The sequence below is a fragment of the Gossypium hirsutum genome, chromosome D05 (assembly GCF_007990345.1).
Source record: "Gossypium hirsutum isolate 1008001.06 chromosome D05, Gossypium_hirsutum_v2.1, whole genome shotgun sequence".
Lineage (NCBI taxonomy): Eukaryota > Viridiplantae > Streptophyta > Magnoliopsida > Malvales > Malvaceae > Gossypium > Gossypium hirsutum.
Window position 1 is genome coordinate 58,471,289 of NC_053441.1, and position 15,401 is coordinate 58,486,689.

General features: G+C 31.7%; 1 protein-coding gene across 11 annotated transcripts; it reads right to left on the bottom strand.

Annotated features, from left to right (window-relative positions):
- Positions 1–1,065: 1,065 nt before the first annotated feature.
- Positions 1,066–12,525, bottom strand: LOC107917937 (germinal center kinase 1). 11 transcript variants are annotated; one of them, XM_041092307.1, is made up of 22 exons: positions 12,369–12,525; positions 11,695–11,915; positions 10,359–10,415; positions 9,877–9,904; positions 9,667–9,789; positions 8,487–8,598; positions 8,236–8,273; positions 8,072–8,125; positions 7,119–7,187; positions 6,833–6,949; positions 6,642–6,710; positions 6,096–6,175; positions 5,766–5,891; positions 5,445–5,691; positions 4,709–4,759; positions 4,508–4,600; positions 4,232–4,399; positions 3,723–3,853; positions 3,272–3,401; positions 2,087–2,211; positions 1,802–1,984; positions 1,066–1,336 (listed from the first exon to the last, which is right to left on the bottom strand). In XM_041092307.1, exons 2-22 carry the CDS (start codon positions 11,787–11,789, stop codon positions 1,318–1,320), a joined length of 2,115 nt encoding a protein of 704 aa, XP_040948241.1. In that variant the 5' UTR covers positions 11,790–11,915; positions 12,369–12,525; the 3' UTR covers positions 1,066–1,317. The 11 variants fall into 11 exon arrangements, with proteins under 11 accessions (XP_040948241.1, XP_016702850.1, XP_016702851.1 ...); XM_016847361.2 differs by having other exon boundaries at positions 3,272–3,404; XM_016847362.2 differs by having other exon boundaries at positions 5,445–5,694.
- Positions 12,526–15,401: the final 2,876 nt, after the last annotated feature.

The following is a 15,401-nucleotide window of genomic DNA, read 5'->3' on the forward strand; positions in this document are numbered from 1 at the left end:
ATATAAATACCCTTGTAATCATATTTGTTTGTAAAAGATAAGGTCTTTTAGATTTTTTTTTTCAACCAAGTGTCTCAATTAAAGCCTGGTATGGATTCTGCTAAGAGATGCTTATGATACATGCAAGAACTCATTGAAAATTCATAACAGCTGTGGTTCTAATTCTTTTGTTTTATGGATCTCTTGGGAGTCTACAGTGCTGAAACTGGAAGTATTGCAACAATGACACATTTTTTACCTTCATATGAAAAGCTTGGAATTTGGATCATTTAAAGTAGTTGAATTTCAGCTGGTAAATACATACATTTTTCCGGTGGTCTTGAGACCTCCAATTCATGAAAATGATCAGATATCAAGAAGAAAAAAACAGAGAAAAATAATAAAACATCAATATCTGCATTCTTTCTGATTTTATTGTTCTTGAACGTTTTTCTTAAATTAGTTGAATTTGAGATTCAAGTTTTACAGACATAAATATGAAAAAAGAACATCTTTAACCTACAAACATATTGGTAATTAAACTACTAAATTTTCTAAACTTTTTCTGGCTCTTAAAATACTCTTTTATTACTCAATATTATCTCCATGAAAATCATTCAGCTAGCTTCTTTTTTTCTTTACGTTGTTTCATTTATTCTATTTTCCCCCTTTTCTCTCTCTTCTTCCCATCAATTCCAGAAGAAAATCGTGTTACATGGCATTGTTATGATGAAATTTAGGGATGCAATTATTTAACTATCAACTTGAAACATCAATAATCAATTTTTTTTTCTTTTTTGGTCATTCAATTATAAAATGATCAACTAATTATTTGTAAATTTTTTGTATCACCCAATTGTATAAAATTACAAAATATCACTCAACTATTTAATTTTTATCTTTTTATCACCCAACTAATTTTTTACATTAGCCATATGATGAAAGAGAACCAAGTAATTTATCGTTTTGTAATTTTTCATAATTGAATAACTAAAAAAGAAAAGAAAAACCATAATTGAGTGGTCATTTTATAACCACCAAAAACTATTGAATTAATTTTTTAAAAAAAAATTGAGTAAACTCAAATCGAGCAAATAAGTAAATATTTAATAAATGATTAATGTTGTTGAGATTACATGTTGTAAAGCAAAATAAAGTATACATGAAAATTGGCACCTCAAGAAACAAAAATGTAGAAAGAGAATTTAATCAAAACGGATAACAAATACACATTGTTAAAAAGGTTATGTACAATCAAAATCATATAACAAATGCATGAAAGAAAATAACACACTACAAAACAAAGCTATAATCAAATCTTGGGTTGATATCTCCACCTCATGTTTGGCTTTGCCATCTGCATCATCATATCACAAAAACAGTTTACTTAGACATGGCTGCGAGTTAGATCTGTAACTTTCAAAACATATGAAAACGAATCATTCTGGTATTCAACATTATCCTAAGTCCAAACCATATTCAAAGCCGATTCAGATATTGGAGATCTGAAGGTTTCTATCCGAATCGCTTTGAATCCACTATGGATACCAAATCTAATCAGTAGAAAAAGGATCGGGTAGTGCTGGATATCCAATTGTTTGCCATCCATTATTCCTACAGTTTAGTGCCAATGTTGCTCCAACCTTTTGTTTTTCTTCAAGTACCCATGTTCAACATTGCCGCTGAACACATTTTTTGACAAGGATTGAGGATATGATCCTCCAAAAACCCTCAAAGATAAAATTGAACATACCCATATCCAACACTCAAGACTATCATATAAAAATCATTTGTCAAGTCAAGGAGTAATATTTCAACAAACCTAGAAAGTAGAAATCTAGCAAGTGGGCTCAAGTTGGAATTTGAAGGAAGCTCTTTATGCTGCTGCCTTTTTCGACTCTCAGTTTCTGGGTTTGTATTTTGTGCATCTTCAGGAGTTGTTTTTCCCTTATTGAACTTGCGAGCGGCCAGCTCCTGCATATCTTTCATGGAAGATTCCTTTGAGCTGCAAAATTTTACCTCTGCTTGAGTTCCATCGAGTTAAAAGACAGTGCAATACATATAAAGGGAACAATACCATGGGAATAGAAAATAAAAGGGTTTTAACCTTGCCAATCGTTCGAGCAACTTGCGAACAAGAGCTTCACAAGATCCAGGCTTTGCACGCTCCATGTTTATGAGGGAATTCGTAACTGCACGCACAACTGACCCTTCTGAATCATCAGCAATGACCTACATTATGTGCATTGACAAAACTATTAAGATATAAACAAATCTAATTCAGACTTAACAAATGTTGATCAGTCACGGATCGAGAAAATAAGTAAACTAAAACTCTTAATAAAACCTGATATAATAAAGAAATAAAACTAAAACTCCTATTGCAATAAAAACGTCCATATCATATACATCATAGAATCATGTTCCCAAAGAAGTTCTTAATATGAATTAATGGCTTTGAAGACACACATATACTCACAGGTCGCTCTTTGAATCATCTGTTTTAGACTTCCTCATGAGTTTACTCATATTAAGTTGCTCACCTTAGATTAATATTCTACGAGTCAAAACTATTTCAAACATCCTATCTCGCAGTCTGAAATTTTCCTTGCACCTTAAGACAATTTTCATGATTACCCACTGACAGAAGCAGGCCTGGAGTCTAGTTTCACTTCAGTTACTATTGTAAAGCTACTTTGATCCAGATGAATTAGAGTTATTACCAAGACTTAAGGGTGTGCTTGGTTGGGTGGAAAAGTTGAGGGATGGATAGAGGGAGTGGAAAAGTGGGAAAAAATAAATTTCAAGTATGCTTGGTAGGGAAAAAGAAGATAGGAGAGAGAATCATTTTCCATCCTAATGCATAGAACCCAACCCTTCCTAATTGGCAGGATGAGAGGGGATAAAATGAGAGAGGTGCATGTTAATCAAAATCATGCTTTTTTTCAATGTTCTATTTCATTTCCTTCCATTTTTCAATTCTATCAAGCAATGGATGGAAAGAAAATTACATTATCTTTCAAATTTTCCATCTTTCCTACCAAGCACAACTATGGAAAGAACAATTATATTTCCATCTTTCTATTTTCCTACCTCTTTAATTTTTCATCTTTCTAATTTTCTTTCCTCTCTACCAAGCAAAGGCTAAGTTATACAGCATACTTGATATTGATAAGCATCTTAATGCACCCTCTGGGTTAAAGATTTACTTAAATTGGAAGAATATTTTGATGTTACCTCTATCACACTAATTGGCAAGGAAAAACTAAAAAAACATGTATACAGTACGCACCTCTTTTAGAGAAGGGATAAGTAACATTGATAGTGGTACAGATGCTGATGCTATCTTAGCATTTTCTTCATCATTACTAGCTTGGCTTGATCTTGAAAGTAATCTGGGTGCATCAAAATATTCACGAGAACTGCTGGAATTGAAATACAATACTTCAGAGAAAATGACACAGCCAAATACCAAAGATATATAAAATTCTGCATTTGAAGATGTAATATATAAAATTCAGCATTTGAAGATGTAAAAATTTTATTAGGTTGCTCAAACTCATCATCTTTCTTGAAGTACCCATGTTAAACATATTTTTGGACATGCGTATGGAGATATGATCATTCAGGGATCCTCCACATACATGAAAAAAGAAATGAAAAATTAAACATATACAAGTTGGGCACATACCCATATCTCACAATCACAATCGAGTCCAACTAACATAGTTTATCAGGCTTACCTAGACGAATCAGAACAGTTACTTGTTAGGTCTTTTCTTCTGTTTTCATGGCCAGGACTATTAAGCTTGCTCCTTGAAGACTTGTCCCTAGCATTTGCTTTCCTCAACCCTGCTTGAATTGCAGCCTTTGCCTGAATTGACATTACAAGATGAGTTTCGATAGAAAGCATGATGATACACTATCAATCTGGAAGCTAATAATAAATTCAAGTTCAATGCTAAACTCAGATTTCTACAAGAGGAATTTGCATATCAAATAATAAGTACATTATACAGCGAAAGGCTTCAGGAAAAATCCAGCTAAAGAATAATTTGAGTATTTCTTGTAAGACAGAATTAAGAACAATAAGTAAAGGTATCAAACAAGTGCATGTTAGAGATATACAATAGCAAAAGTGCAAACATCATAAAACATATCAGTATCAATTATTAATTAATGATGCATATTCTATTACATTATAATTCACAACCAAACAAGGAATATCAAAACGTTTACAGTTAAAAACCACCTCTGCAAGATTTGATGCACTATCTTCAACCGATGCACTCGAAGTTCTATCTTGAATTCCTTGCCTGGATCTTGGGGTTCGTGGAGAATCAGGATCATCGGTTTGGCCACGTAACACAATAGTTCCACTGGTAGAAGCATCTTCAAAAGATGCATATGTGCTGCTAGACTACAACACATTAAAATTAATAAAATCAATGGTTAAGACAAGAAAGCAATACAAACTTTATCTACTTAATACTTTTGTGAAGACAACTTTGAAGTGAAGGAAGCTTACAAGGGAGCTTGAGTCACGAAACAATGCAGACGATTGAGATCCTCTAGGAGATTTTATGACAATGGTTCCCGACCCACTGACAGACATTTCATCCTGGGAATAGAGCAACAAAAACAATGTAACAAGATCTGAGGTAAAAGTTTCTTATAGTCTGTGTAAGGCACATGGCTAGACACTAAAGTGAAACTCTATAAAACTTGCCTCAGAATCTTTCAGGCAAGGCACATGCTTGGTGCACCTAATTGCATTTTTCTACAAGGTGATAGGCGCAAAAGAAAAATCAGCCTGAGTGAAGATCTTGCATTTCTTTAAATTTTATGTCTTACCATTAAGTGTACCTATAATAGTAAAAGATAAAGGTACACTATTGCACTCTCTATTTCTAAGTATTTGAGCATTCAATAACAAACTTGGGATTATAAACAAATCATGCATATTGGCCAAAAGAATAAGGCAAATGTCTCATGTTTTGTAGGATAAAACTGGACCACTCTTTTGAGTTTATGAATATAGTTATAAATCTTAAAGCTTATTTTGCATATATAAAAACATATAAATATTACACCCTGCTTCACTCAGGTAGCAATATCAGCTTCTATCACCTAGGTTTTGCCTTGTGCCTTCGACAACAATGCATATAGTGAACTTAATTTCTAGCCACATTAATGTCAAACAAGAAAAGAACTCTTAAAAAAAAGAAAAAAAAAGTCAATCATACATTAAAACATAATCAAGCCTAAGTCCATCTAGACAATTTTAGAAGAATGGTCTTTGAAGCCGCTAGATCATCCCATAAAACAAATCTTTTTATTAAGGGCATAGAACAAAAGGGAAAAACTTATGATGTCAAAAGCAAGATGCAATGCAAAGTTGGAATTACTTCACGCTGTGTGTGTGTTGGGGGGGGGGTGGGACAGAAAGAGAGAGAGAACCTTACATCATGGTCATTATCCTGATGTTCATTGTGGTATGATTCCCTAGTGTCTTTTCCAAAGGAAACTTCCCTAGATTCACTAAGAGCATTACCACTTTCTGGAGTCCTCGGTCTTGCTTGATTATATGAAGCTTCTAGTTTCCTTTCTCTAATCTGAGGAGGTTTTGCAGCAGTTCGGACAGTACCTGTACTATTTGATCCACCAATGCTGAAGTCCCACCCAGCACTTTTAAATGTTTTTCCCAGATTACTGCTGATCAAAGAAGTTGGTAAGAATCCCACCAAGCTACAAAGAAGCACTGTTAATCAACACAATAAACTCACCTAGCTTGAACAGTTCCGTCACCTCCTATATCTCTCATCACCTTCAAAGTGTCGGTTGATTCTCCTACAGCCATGGGGCCATTTCTAGTTTCTCCATCTTCCTTTAATTGGTACTTTGGGCGCTCTCTATTGAGAACACGAAACACAAGCATCTTTACTACAATAAACAATGCAAGATTGATACTCTGGACTTAACATCCTCTAGTCATGGCATGTCAGAAACATTACTAATGCTATAAGCATAGTGTTCCATGGTGCTTTGACATCTCAAAACTGTCATACAGATTCCATTCATATGTAGGTTATGAAACCCTAAGTTCAAGACGGTACCTAATTCTCTCCAGAAGCTTCTGACTCTTCCTAGCATTCCTGATAAAACGATGCTTGAGAAGTTCCTTGGCACTAGGCCTCTGAAATTAAACATATTAAAGAAAAGCATAAGACAATTTAGAGCATTCAGAAATAATTAAGCCGATAAAACCATAATCGCCTATAGACATCAGAATAGTTTTAGACACCAAAGCACCAACAGTAATGTTGCATTTTAATTGGTGGCTGATAAAGGGAAACTAGATACCAAAACAGTCCATTTTCTAACCTTATCTATACTCAATTACTTACACCTTAACCTACTAATTGGGGTCAAGCACAAAATATGTTTCCTCTTACAACATGTAGAAAAAGAAAAGTTCTCCAAACACAAAGGGAATTTGATGAGTGCCCCAGAAGAAAAGAATACCATTTCAAAACATAATTTACCATGAATAGACAACCACATCTCTAACATTATAAAATGCAAAGGACTCTGTTCCCATTACAAAAGAGCGATAAGCAAAAGGAAACAGGGATAAGCAACATGAAAGCATAATTACTTACCTCAGCAGGTACTTTCTTCAAACATAAGGAAACAAATTCCTTCATAGGGCGGGAAAAATGCTCTTCCAACTGTGGGATAGAAATTTTGATTACATTTAAACCGTAAATGTGATCATTCCATAATGAGAATGGGAACATAAGAATAAATCATTTGACATAAACTTCATGACAACAAAAGCTATTGAAATTACCTGAGGTGGATTTTCTCGCGGAATAATAAAAAGAACTCTCATAGGGTGAAGGTCTGCAAGTGGAGGTTCTCCTTTGGCCATCTCAATCACAGTTATGCCCAAAGACCATATATCAGCCTGTATCAGAAAAGCGCCCCAGTGATGGAATGCTCATTATTTAACAAGGCTTAGCATACAATATATTGGAGGCCATGCATATGTGCCTAAGAGGGAGAGGATAAGCAAATGGATAGCAGGTAATAGCAGCAACTTGAGAAAAATTCCAAAGCACAGTTTTTAGAAGTACCTTTTCGTTGTATCCATCTGAATTCTGAATCACTTCTGGTGCCATCCAGAAAGGTGTTCCTACAAAAGTCTGAACATTGTTAACCATATTAGTTCATTGATGATGATATGACAATCAGAGACCACCTGTAACACTGCATTAAGAAATTATCACTAGTGGGGTAAATAGAACTCAGGCTGATTTTGATCCTTCAATAAATATCATTTCAAATTTCTTTCTAAGACAATCAGGGCCCTAGAAACACTGAATAAACTGTAGGTAAAAATCAAATGGATGGCAAATGGCAATAGTACAATTACCATGCTAAAACAGCCATTAGATAAAATAGTTTACCTAGAGAATACAATTCCAGATTTAATGATAGAAAGATGCAGATAATAGTTAGAAATGGAGTGTACAAAAAAAAAAAAAAAAAAAACAACAACAACAACAAACAAACAAAGAGGTTGTTATCCAGAATCACTTGCATTCACTACAAAATTGAACCCTGCCATTTCCAATTCCAAGTCAAGCCTCAAGTTCCAGAAAATTTCAATATTATATTCTTTTTCCATTCTTGACCACCTAAAACCTTACCTTTCATTTTATTAGGAACTATTTATTTTCAATTTTCTAGTTCATGGAGTAAAAACCATTGAATAGCTATTAAGAAACTAAATTCTAGTTTAAAACCTTAAGGTGAAAGCTTTTTTCAGAAACTAGACGAGTCAGATCAAATGTGACCCTTCAATTCAAAATGGAAAGATACAAACAAAAACTTCTAGTAAATTAAAACCTATCAAAAAGGGTTTTATATTAGCATCTTAAGATCATGTATAGAGAGATGAGGAGAGAGAGAAATCACAAAGTTACTAAAGCCATAGAAATATTAAAAAAAAAAAGCAGCAGTAAAGCCTAAAAAAGGGCATTCTGGCAAATTGGAGAAATGATGCATCTTAAACAAAATACTGCACCTTTCTCCGTGATATCGTCCTTGTTAATTGTGCTGAAACACCAAAATCTGCAACCTGTTACAAGGCCATAAAATTAACTTGCAACCTTCATCCACTTAAACATACACTCATATCCACTCAATGCAAAGTAGTCGTACTAACACGAGTCCATTTAAGACAAGTACCTTAACATCACCATTCTCGGACAATAAAATGTTTGCCGCTGCCAATAGGGATAGCAAAAATGTTGTCAGTTAACAAAGAATAAAGCAATAAATCCATACAACATTTAAAGAAATTAAACGAAGGCTGAAAATAAATGAGAAATAATTTAACACAGGACACATGCCTATGGTCTAAAACCAAATGTTCTAAAATTTTCTTCTTATCTTTGTGAAAACTATATTTATTGTTAAGAACGAGTGAAGAAAACAACCTTTGATATCTCTATGAATCTTTCCTTCATTATGTAGATATTCAATTGCATGCAGCAAATCCCGTGAAATACATGCAATTGACATTTCATCTAGTGGAGGGCCTGACTGGAGCTGCATATAAAGAGTCGCCGTAAGCTTTCCATAACAAAGAAACGTTATTCAGGAATCATAGCCCATGAAATCAGATAACTAGCAAGTGCACAACACAATATATGCAGACAAAGATTAGTACCAAAGAAGTATGAGAAGATTGGTGGTTGTACTGTACCCCGGAAAAAAATCAAATCAGAGATTGTATGCATAGAACAGAATTAAACAAAAGACTGCCAAGATCTGCAAAGAAAATGCCTTGAAATTGGAGCTAAAAGCACAAAAGAGAATTTTCAGCTACTAAAAGGAAAGATGGTGGTGATGCCTTCAAAGTTATCACCTACTTCAGTTGACATTTAGCACTTAAAGGTAGTTCTAAAGAATTTTTTATCATGTTATCGACAATGTTGACTGTCGACAGCCTTAATAGGCTGATTTTTAGGGATTGTATTTGCTAATTATTAAGGATTCTATTTATTGTATAGATTATTATTTCCTTAGTTAGGTCTACATAATTTGTATATATACCTTTGTATTCTTAGTTGAAATACAAGTGTATCATTTACGAAAACCCTCAAAAGTATCTTTTTCATCACTATCTCCAAATAATTTTTAAATAAAAAGAACACTATTTTAACCACTCTTGTCCCTTGCAACACCCCCCCCCCAAAAAAAATAAAAAAAAAGAAAAGAAGAAAAAAACAGAAAGAGTAAAATCAAAAGCAGAGCAAAACAATGGCAGTTCATGCTCAAGAGAATTTGATCCATATGGCAAATATAGATAGAAAAAAATAAAAGAAAAAGGCCAGCAAATCAAGTCCTTAGGCTCACTAAGAAAACAGCAAGCAATAACAAATCAACCCATTATTATTTATTGCATGATCTTTATCAATGACACTTGGTAATTTATTTCTTAATGGTATTTTTGCAATGATCTTTGTTATGGCCGCTTTCATCTTTACCAAAATCTTGGTCAAAAACAGAGTGAAAAAGAGGGTTCATATCTTTTTGGAAGCAAAACTTCCTCATTAATCTTCAATCAGATATCATGCACCAAACGTGTAGAAGCAAGTGATAGAAGTAACTTACTAGGTCAGCAACTGAACCACCAGCCATGTATTCCATTATTATCCATAGTTTAGTTTGGTGAAGATAGGAACCATAATACTCTGTGATGTATGGACAACGGCATTGTGACAGAACAGAAATTTCCTGGAGCCAAAAGAACACATATGAAAGACCTAGTAACCTATTTGTTAAAAACTTCGGATGCTAGCTCGTAAGAAAGTAAGGCAATACCTTCTGGATGTCCTCAATTTCATCCTCACTGCAAAATGCAAAAATAAAATAAAAATAAAGCATGCATAAGAAAGAGATGAAATATGAAGAGCAAAATAAACAGTAAGCAATTGGAAGTTGTTACATTCCAAGTCTACTTGCAGTAAATAAATGCATCAGCAAACTCCCATGCAAGTCAATAATATATATAAAGGTACTTCTATGGATGAATGGGAAGATAAATTTGCTTTGCTGAACACACACAAACTACTGATGCTTAGTTACCAAGAAAAGGTGGTTTTCTCACCAGAAAAACTCACAAGTCTACATAGAGACCGCCAGTAAGAGGGAGATGAGGGAAAGAGAGCAAGTCAGTATTTAAACAAATGGAAAATGGATGGAAGATCGTAAACAAGACTTTCTTGCACGCAGCAACCACCTGCCTTTAAAACTTGAATATATGAGGAATAAATTAAACAAAAATAGCAAAGCTATCAACTTACGATTCCTCTAAATCGATAACCTTAATAGCAACTTCTTTCTTCAGTTCCTTATCGAACCTGAACATCGAGAAAGGCATCAGCTATCCTTCTCATTTTCATCAATCATGATTTAAACAGCCATAGCATATCTAACATGATTATGGGTATGAACCTGTCATAAATGTCTTGCAGTATAACTAGCAGTCACATTACATAGTCAAATAAAATAAGGTGCCATATATGCCTGGAACATCAAACAGAAAGTCCGTTCTCTAACTCATTTAGAAAGAATCAGCGTCAGTCCTATAACAATTACCAACAGACCAGGAGAATAATAGTTACAACTTACAAATATAGATTGCATAACTGATATGCAAGCCCTCACATTATGTGTTCTCATATAATTGAGGTTACCTTAACACACCATTAAAATAACTAGACAAGTAAACAAATAACTAAGAGGGAAAATGGTTGACTACAGCATCCTCTTTCTGAAGTGTCAGCCTAATCTATTTGAGCAAAACTCAAGAAAAGGAGACCAAATACCAGTTTTCTTTGATAAGCAAAAACAGATATGAGTTATTAAATAAAGGGCTCTATTCCAACAGAGCTTCAAATGACAACACTTTGCAATGGTTTTAAACACTACAACTAAAACTCAGTGTCTTGAGGACACTCAATATTTGCAACCTTGCAATTCATTCCAATAGTTCATAAAAAATTCACAATGTTCCTAGACAGTACACAAGTTCTTCCTTTTGCACCAGACATTCTCTAAGCCTAATCTATTATTAACATAGACTAACGAATGTGCCTACCTAGGATAATCCAAGAGTTTAAACATTACAGAACTCATTCAGTATGAAAAAGAACAAACTTAATTAAATAAACCTATTCTAGGGATCATAAAGTTAGCAGGGGTCTTCATAAACTCCTCCCTGAAGTGTATAAGATCTAATGGTCAATTTATAGCTCAGTAATTCAGCACCCAATGGCCCTTGAGGCTCCTTTCTCCCCACACTTATGGGAAGATCTTTTTCCTTTATATTTAAATTAAAAGTACAAATTCAAATCTTAGGAGCACGATGTATTTTCAACTTAGTTAGACTCTAAAAGATTTAATTTCAACAGTACTATTGGTAATATTTACCATCAAGCAGCTAATTTACTCCTAGCAAACACCAAGCAACTCCTAAATTAAACACCAGCAATAAAGTTAAAATGCATGCAACATAATACATCAATCAAGAGTAACACTATTACATTCGTCTGAAGTTCTTTTCTTATAACAAAATGTAAATTAAAATGCAGAAGTATCGGAGCAGAATGATAACAAAAGAAATTGACATAGACTTACGCTTTATAGACATCACCAAAAGATCCTCTGCCAATCAACTCCACTTCACTAAATCTAGACCCCGCTGCTTCTTGTAAACCTGCTATGTCAGCCATTTGTACACACAAACCCCTTTGACACCAAAGATCAAAACCAACCCAAAATTCACAGTCTACCCATTCTTCAATTACAGTTCAATACCCAGTTCCATATTGCCAAAACCAGCCTCGAGAATCCAATCCCTGAAACAGAAATTTAAAACAAAACCCATTAATATCCTCAAAACGTCTACAAAAAGCAAAAGCATACCCCAAAAGAATCCCACATTTCAAGATCTAAAAACCCAATTAAAAAGAAATTAAAATCAGAAAATATCCACAAGCTCTTCCAGTGAAAGCAAAGCATACCCAGAGAGACACCGAAAAAAACACACACAACAAATAAAAGATTTCCTTTTCTATTTAGGTGAAAAACAGGATGTATTAAAGTGATATACGAACAGAAAAAAAGCCCAACAAGAATCCTTAGAAAACAAAATTTAACAACTACCCATTACAAAATTACACTCTCTTTTGATAATGAAACCACAACATCCCCATGTATCTTACAAAAAAACACCGCAACAACTTGGTCTTTTTCTTTCCTTTCATTACATGAATCAATTGGAGAAACGTTATTTTCTATGAAAATTTCACCTCTTCGATTTGGGGAAGATCTTTTCTCTTTCGTTACTCTTTCGATGTTTGTCTCTCCCTGTTTTTCTTCAATAGAGAGAGTGAGAGAAACAATGGATTTATTTTTATTTTTTATTTTTATTTTTTCAGAGCTTTCAAAGAGATCGAGGAATAAAACAGAAGATGTTCGTTAATGGAGGACTTTGCTTTGCAATTTTTCCTTTTTTACGGGTAAATTTAATTTCTTGATGAATTAAAAACGCATCGTTTTGATCAGCCTTCATTTACAGGCTCTAATGAGCCGAGCCAGAGCGGCCCACTTCAGTCAACGACATGGCTCAACAAAGCCGGCCGAGCCCGTTATTGACTTTTTTTTTTAATTTTTCCTTTTTTCTATTATACTTTTCGAAGAAAATTAGTAAAATAAAAATAATTATTCTAAAATATAAATACAAGAGATATTTAATATTACATCATATCTCATTACTTATTATATTAATTTATTAATTTTATAAATAAATTATAATTATGTATGCGAAAATGTACCTTTTTTTTCTTGAAGTCTACAAAATTTATTACCAGAAATATTAAATAACTTTTCATATAATAAAATTTGGGTTTTAACTTTTTTCCTGATATCAATGAAGTCAGGATATTTTAAGGGTCGAGACTAAATTATATATTTTTATAAGGGTTAAAATATAATTAAACCAAAATTTTATTAATTTTTTAAAGAAAGGTATAATCCTTGTTTACTAATTTAAAATTTTATAAAACATACTTTTTCTAGTTTTCGAGAGTGGAGCTAAGGTCGTATGTGCCCTCTCCCTTCACCTTTGAATTATATCATGTCACAATTTAAAATTAAAAAATATATATAAACTCGAACCAAATTTAGGTGATTATCTCGAATAATAAATTTAAAATTTAATAAGATCTAGATTAAAACTCGATTTGTAAATAGATTTAATGAGGAGTATACCATTAACAGAACTCATCAACTATTGCCCTAATAAATAGCATATAAATGGTGAAGTTGGCATTAAAGGGATTTTTGGGGTCATAAAATCAACACCTTTCACTTTCTCATGTTAAAAACATGGTGCAAAAGAGCAATTCAAGACATGGGCTTTAATTAGGGGTTAAATGTTACAATCAATTATTTGGGTACAATATGATTTTTCTCATAAATTAGGGTAAAGAAAGACAAAGAAGGTAGTCTAGGACTGAAATCACTTTGCAACCTAAATTTGGTGAGGTCATTAAAGTGTTGCAGCAAGTTGAAATAGTTACCAGTTTGAGATTAAAATATAATTTGATCGTTATAAAAATCTTATAATTTTACGGTATAATGAGAAATTTAGTTCTTAATGTTTAATTTTTTTTTGTTAATTTGGCTCTTTTTTTATAATTAAATTTGGCCCTCAACTTTTGAAAAAGAGCCATTTGACCATCAGTACTTCAAAAAAGAGTTGAATTATTGTTTTTTTAATATAAATATTAACTAAAATATTAAAATTTTAAACATAAAAATTTCATGTTATTTTTTTAATTTTTGAATATTTTTAAAATGTTAAATCATTTCTAAACGTGACATATAAGATAAATAATTCTATGCCGACTTGAAGTAAAGTGAATTATCATGCGAGTTGTCACGTGATATTGTTAAAGTTTAATGTTTTAGTCAACATTTACATTAAAAAAGTATTGACTCTTTTTGAAAAGTTAAATACTAAATTTAACTCAAAAAAGAATAAAGATCAAATTGACAAAAAAATGTAAACGTTGAAAGTTAAATTTATCATTATTCGTAATTTTATTATTTATCATTAAATTTCTTTTGTTAATTTAGATTCATAAATTTTTTTGTTATATAGGTACCAAGTGAATATTTTTTATTTCAAAATATCACACCAATTAATTTAATAAAAAAATTTTAATAATATTAACAATTGAACCTAATTTTAAAATTTAAAAAGGAAAAAACTAAAATTTTGAAAATTAGAGTACACTAAATTTCAAATGCATGAAAAGTATAGAAGTTTGAGCATATCTTAAGAATTCGGATGTGGCATAAATAAAATATGAAAAAAATAAGCATATAATACAAAATCGCTTGTAATATAAAAAATAATGTGAAATTATAAATATATTAAAATATATAATATAATATATTAATATATATGATATATCATATATCATATATATTATATTAAAAGGTATACTTGTGGTAAGTTTTTAATCTGGATTTTTTATAATGCGACATTTTTCACAATAATTGTGTGACATGTGTCATATATACTACAAGATATAGTTGCATATATTGTAAGTTTCTAATGTGAACAACTTAATACATCCATGACACATGTAATTTATAAATTTTAAATTATATTCATTCTTAATCACATTATATAATAAATTCATTTACAACTATTAAACTTTTTTAACTATTTATTTTACCAAAATATCACATCAAGGAATTTAACAAAAGAATTTTAATAATATTAACAATTGAACCTAATTTTGAAATTTAAAAAGTAAAAAACTAAAATTTTGAAAATTAGAGTAGACTAAATTCCAAATGCATGAAAAGTATAGAAGTTTAGAGCATATTTTAAGAATTTGGATGTGACATAAATAAAATATGAAAAAAAGCACATAATACAAAATCGGTTTGTAATATAAAAAATAATACGAAACTATAAATATATTAAAATATATAATATAATTTATTAATATATATAAAATCATATCATATATCATATATATTATATTAAAAGGCATACTTGCATATATGGTAAGTTTCTAATTTGGATTTTTTATAATGTGACATTTGTCACAATATTTGCGTGACATGTGTCATTTATAAATATTAAATCATATATATTGTATACTACAAGATATAGTTGCATATATTATAAGTTTCTAATGTGAACAACTTAATACATCCATGACACATGTAAATTATAAATATTAAATTATATTCATTCTTAATCACGTTATATAATAAATTTATTTATAAATATTAAATTTGTTTAACTATTTATTTTACCA

Bases quoted from the DNA above. Each gene is read 5' to 3' on its own strand.
- LOC107917937 (XM_016847359.2), bottom strand. From the start codon at position 11,789: ATGGCTGACATAGCAGGTTTACAAGAAGCAGCGGGGTCTAGATTTAGT. The intron at 9,905-10,358 runs GTAAGTTGATAG...TGCATTTTGCAG, and splicing joins GTTATCGATTTAGAGGAATC to TGAGGATGAAATTGAGGACA. The intron at 4,601-4,708 runs GCAAGTTTTATA...CTCTATTCCCAG, and splicing joins CTTGCCTGAAAGATTCTGAG to GATGAAATGTCTGTCAGTGG.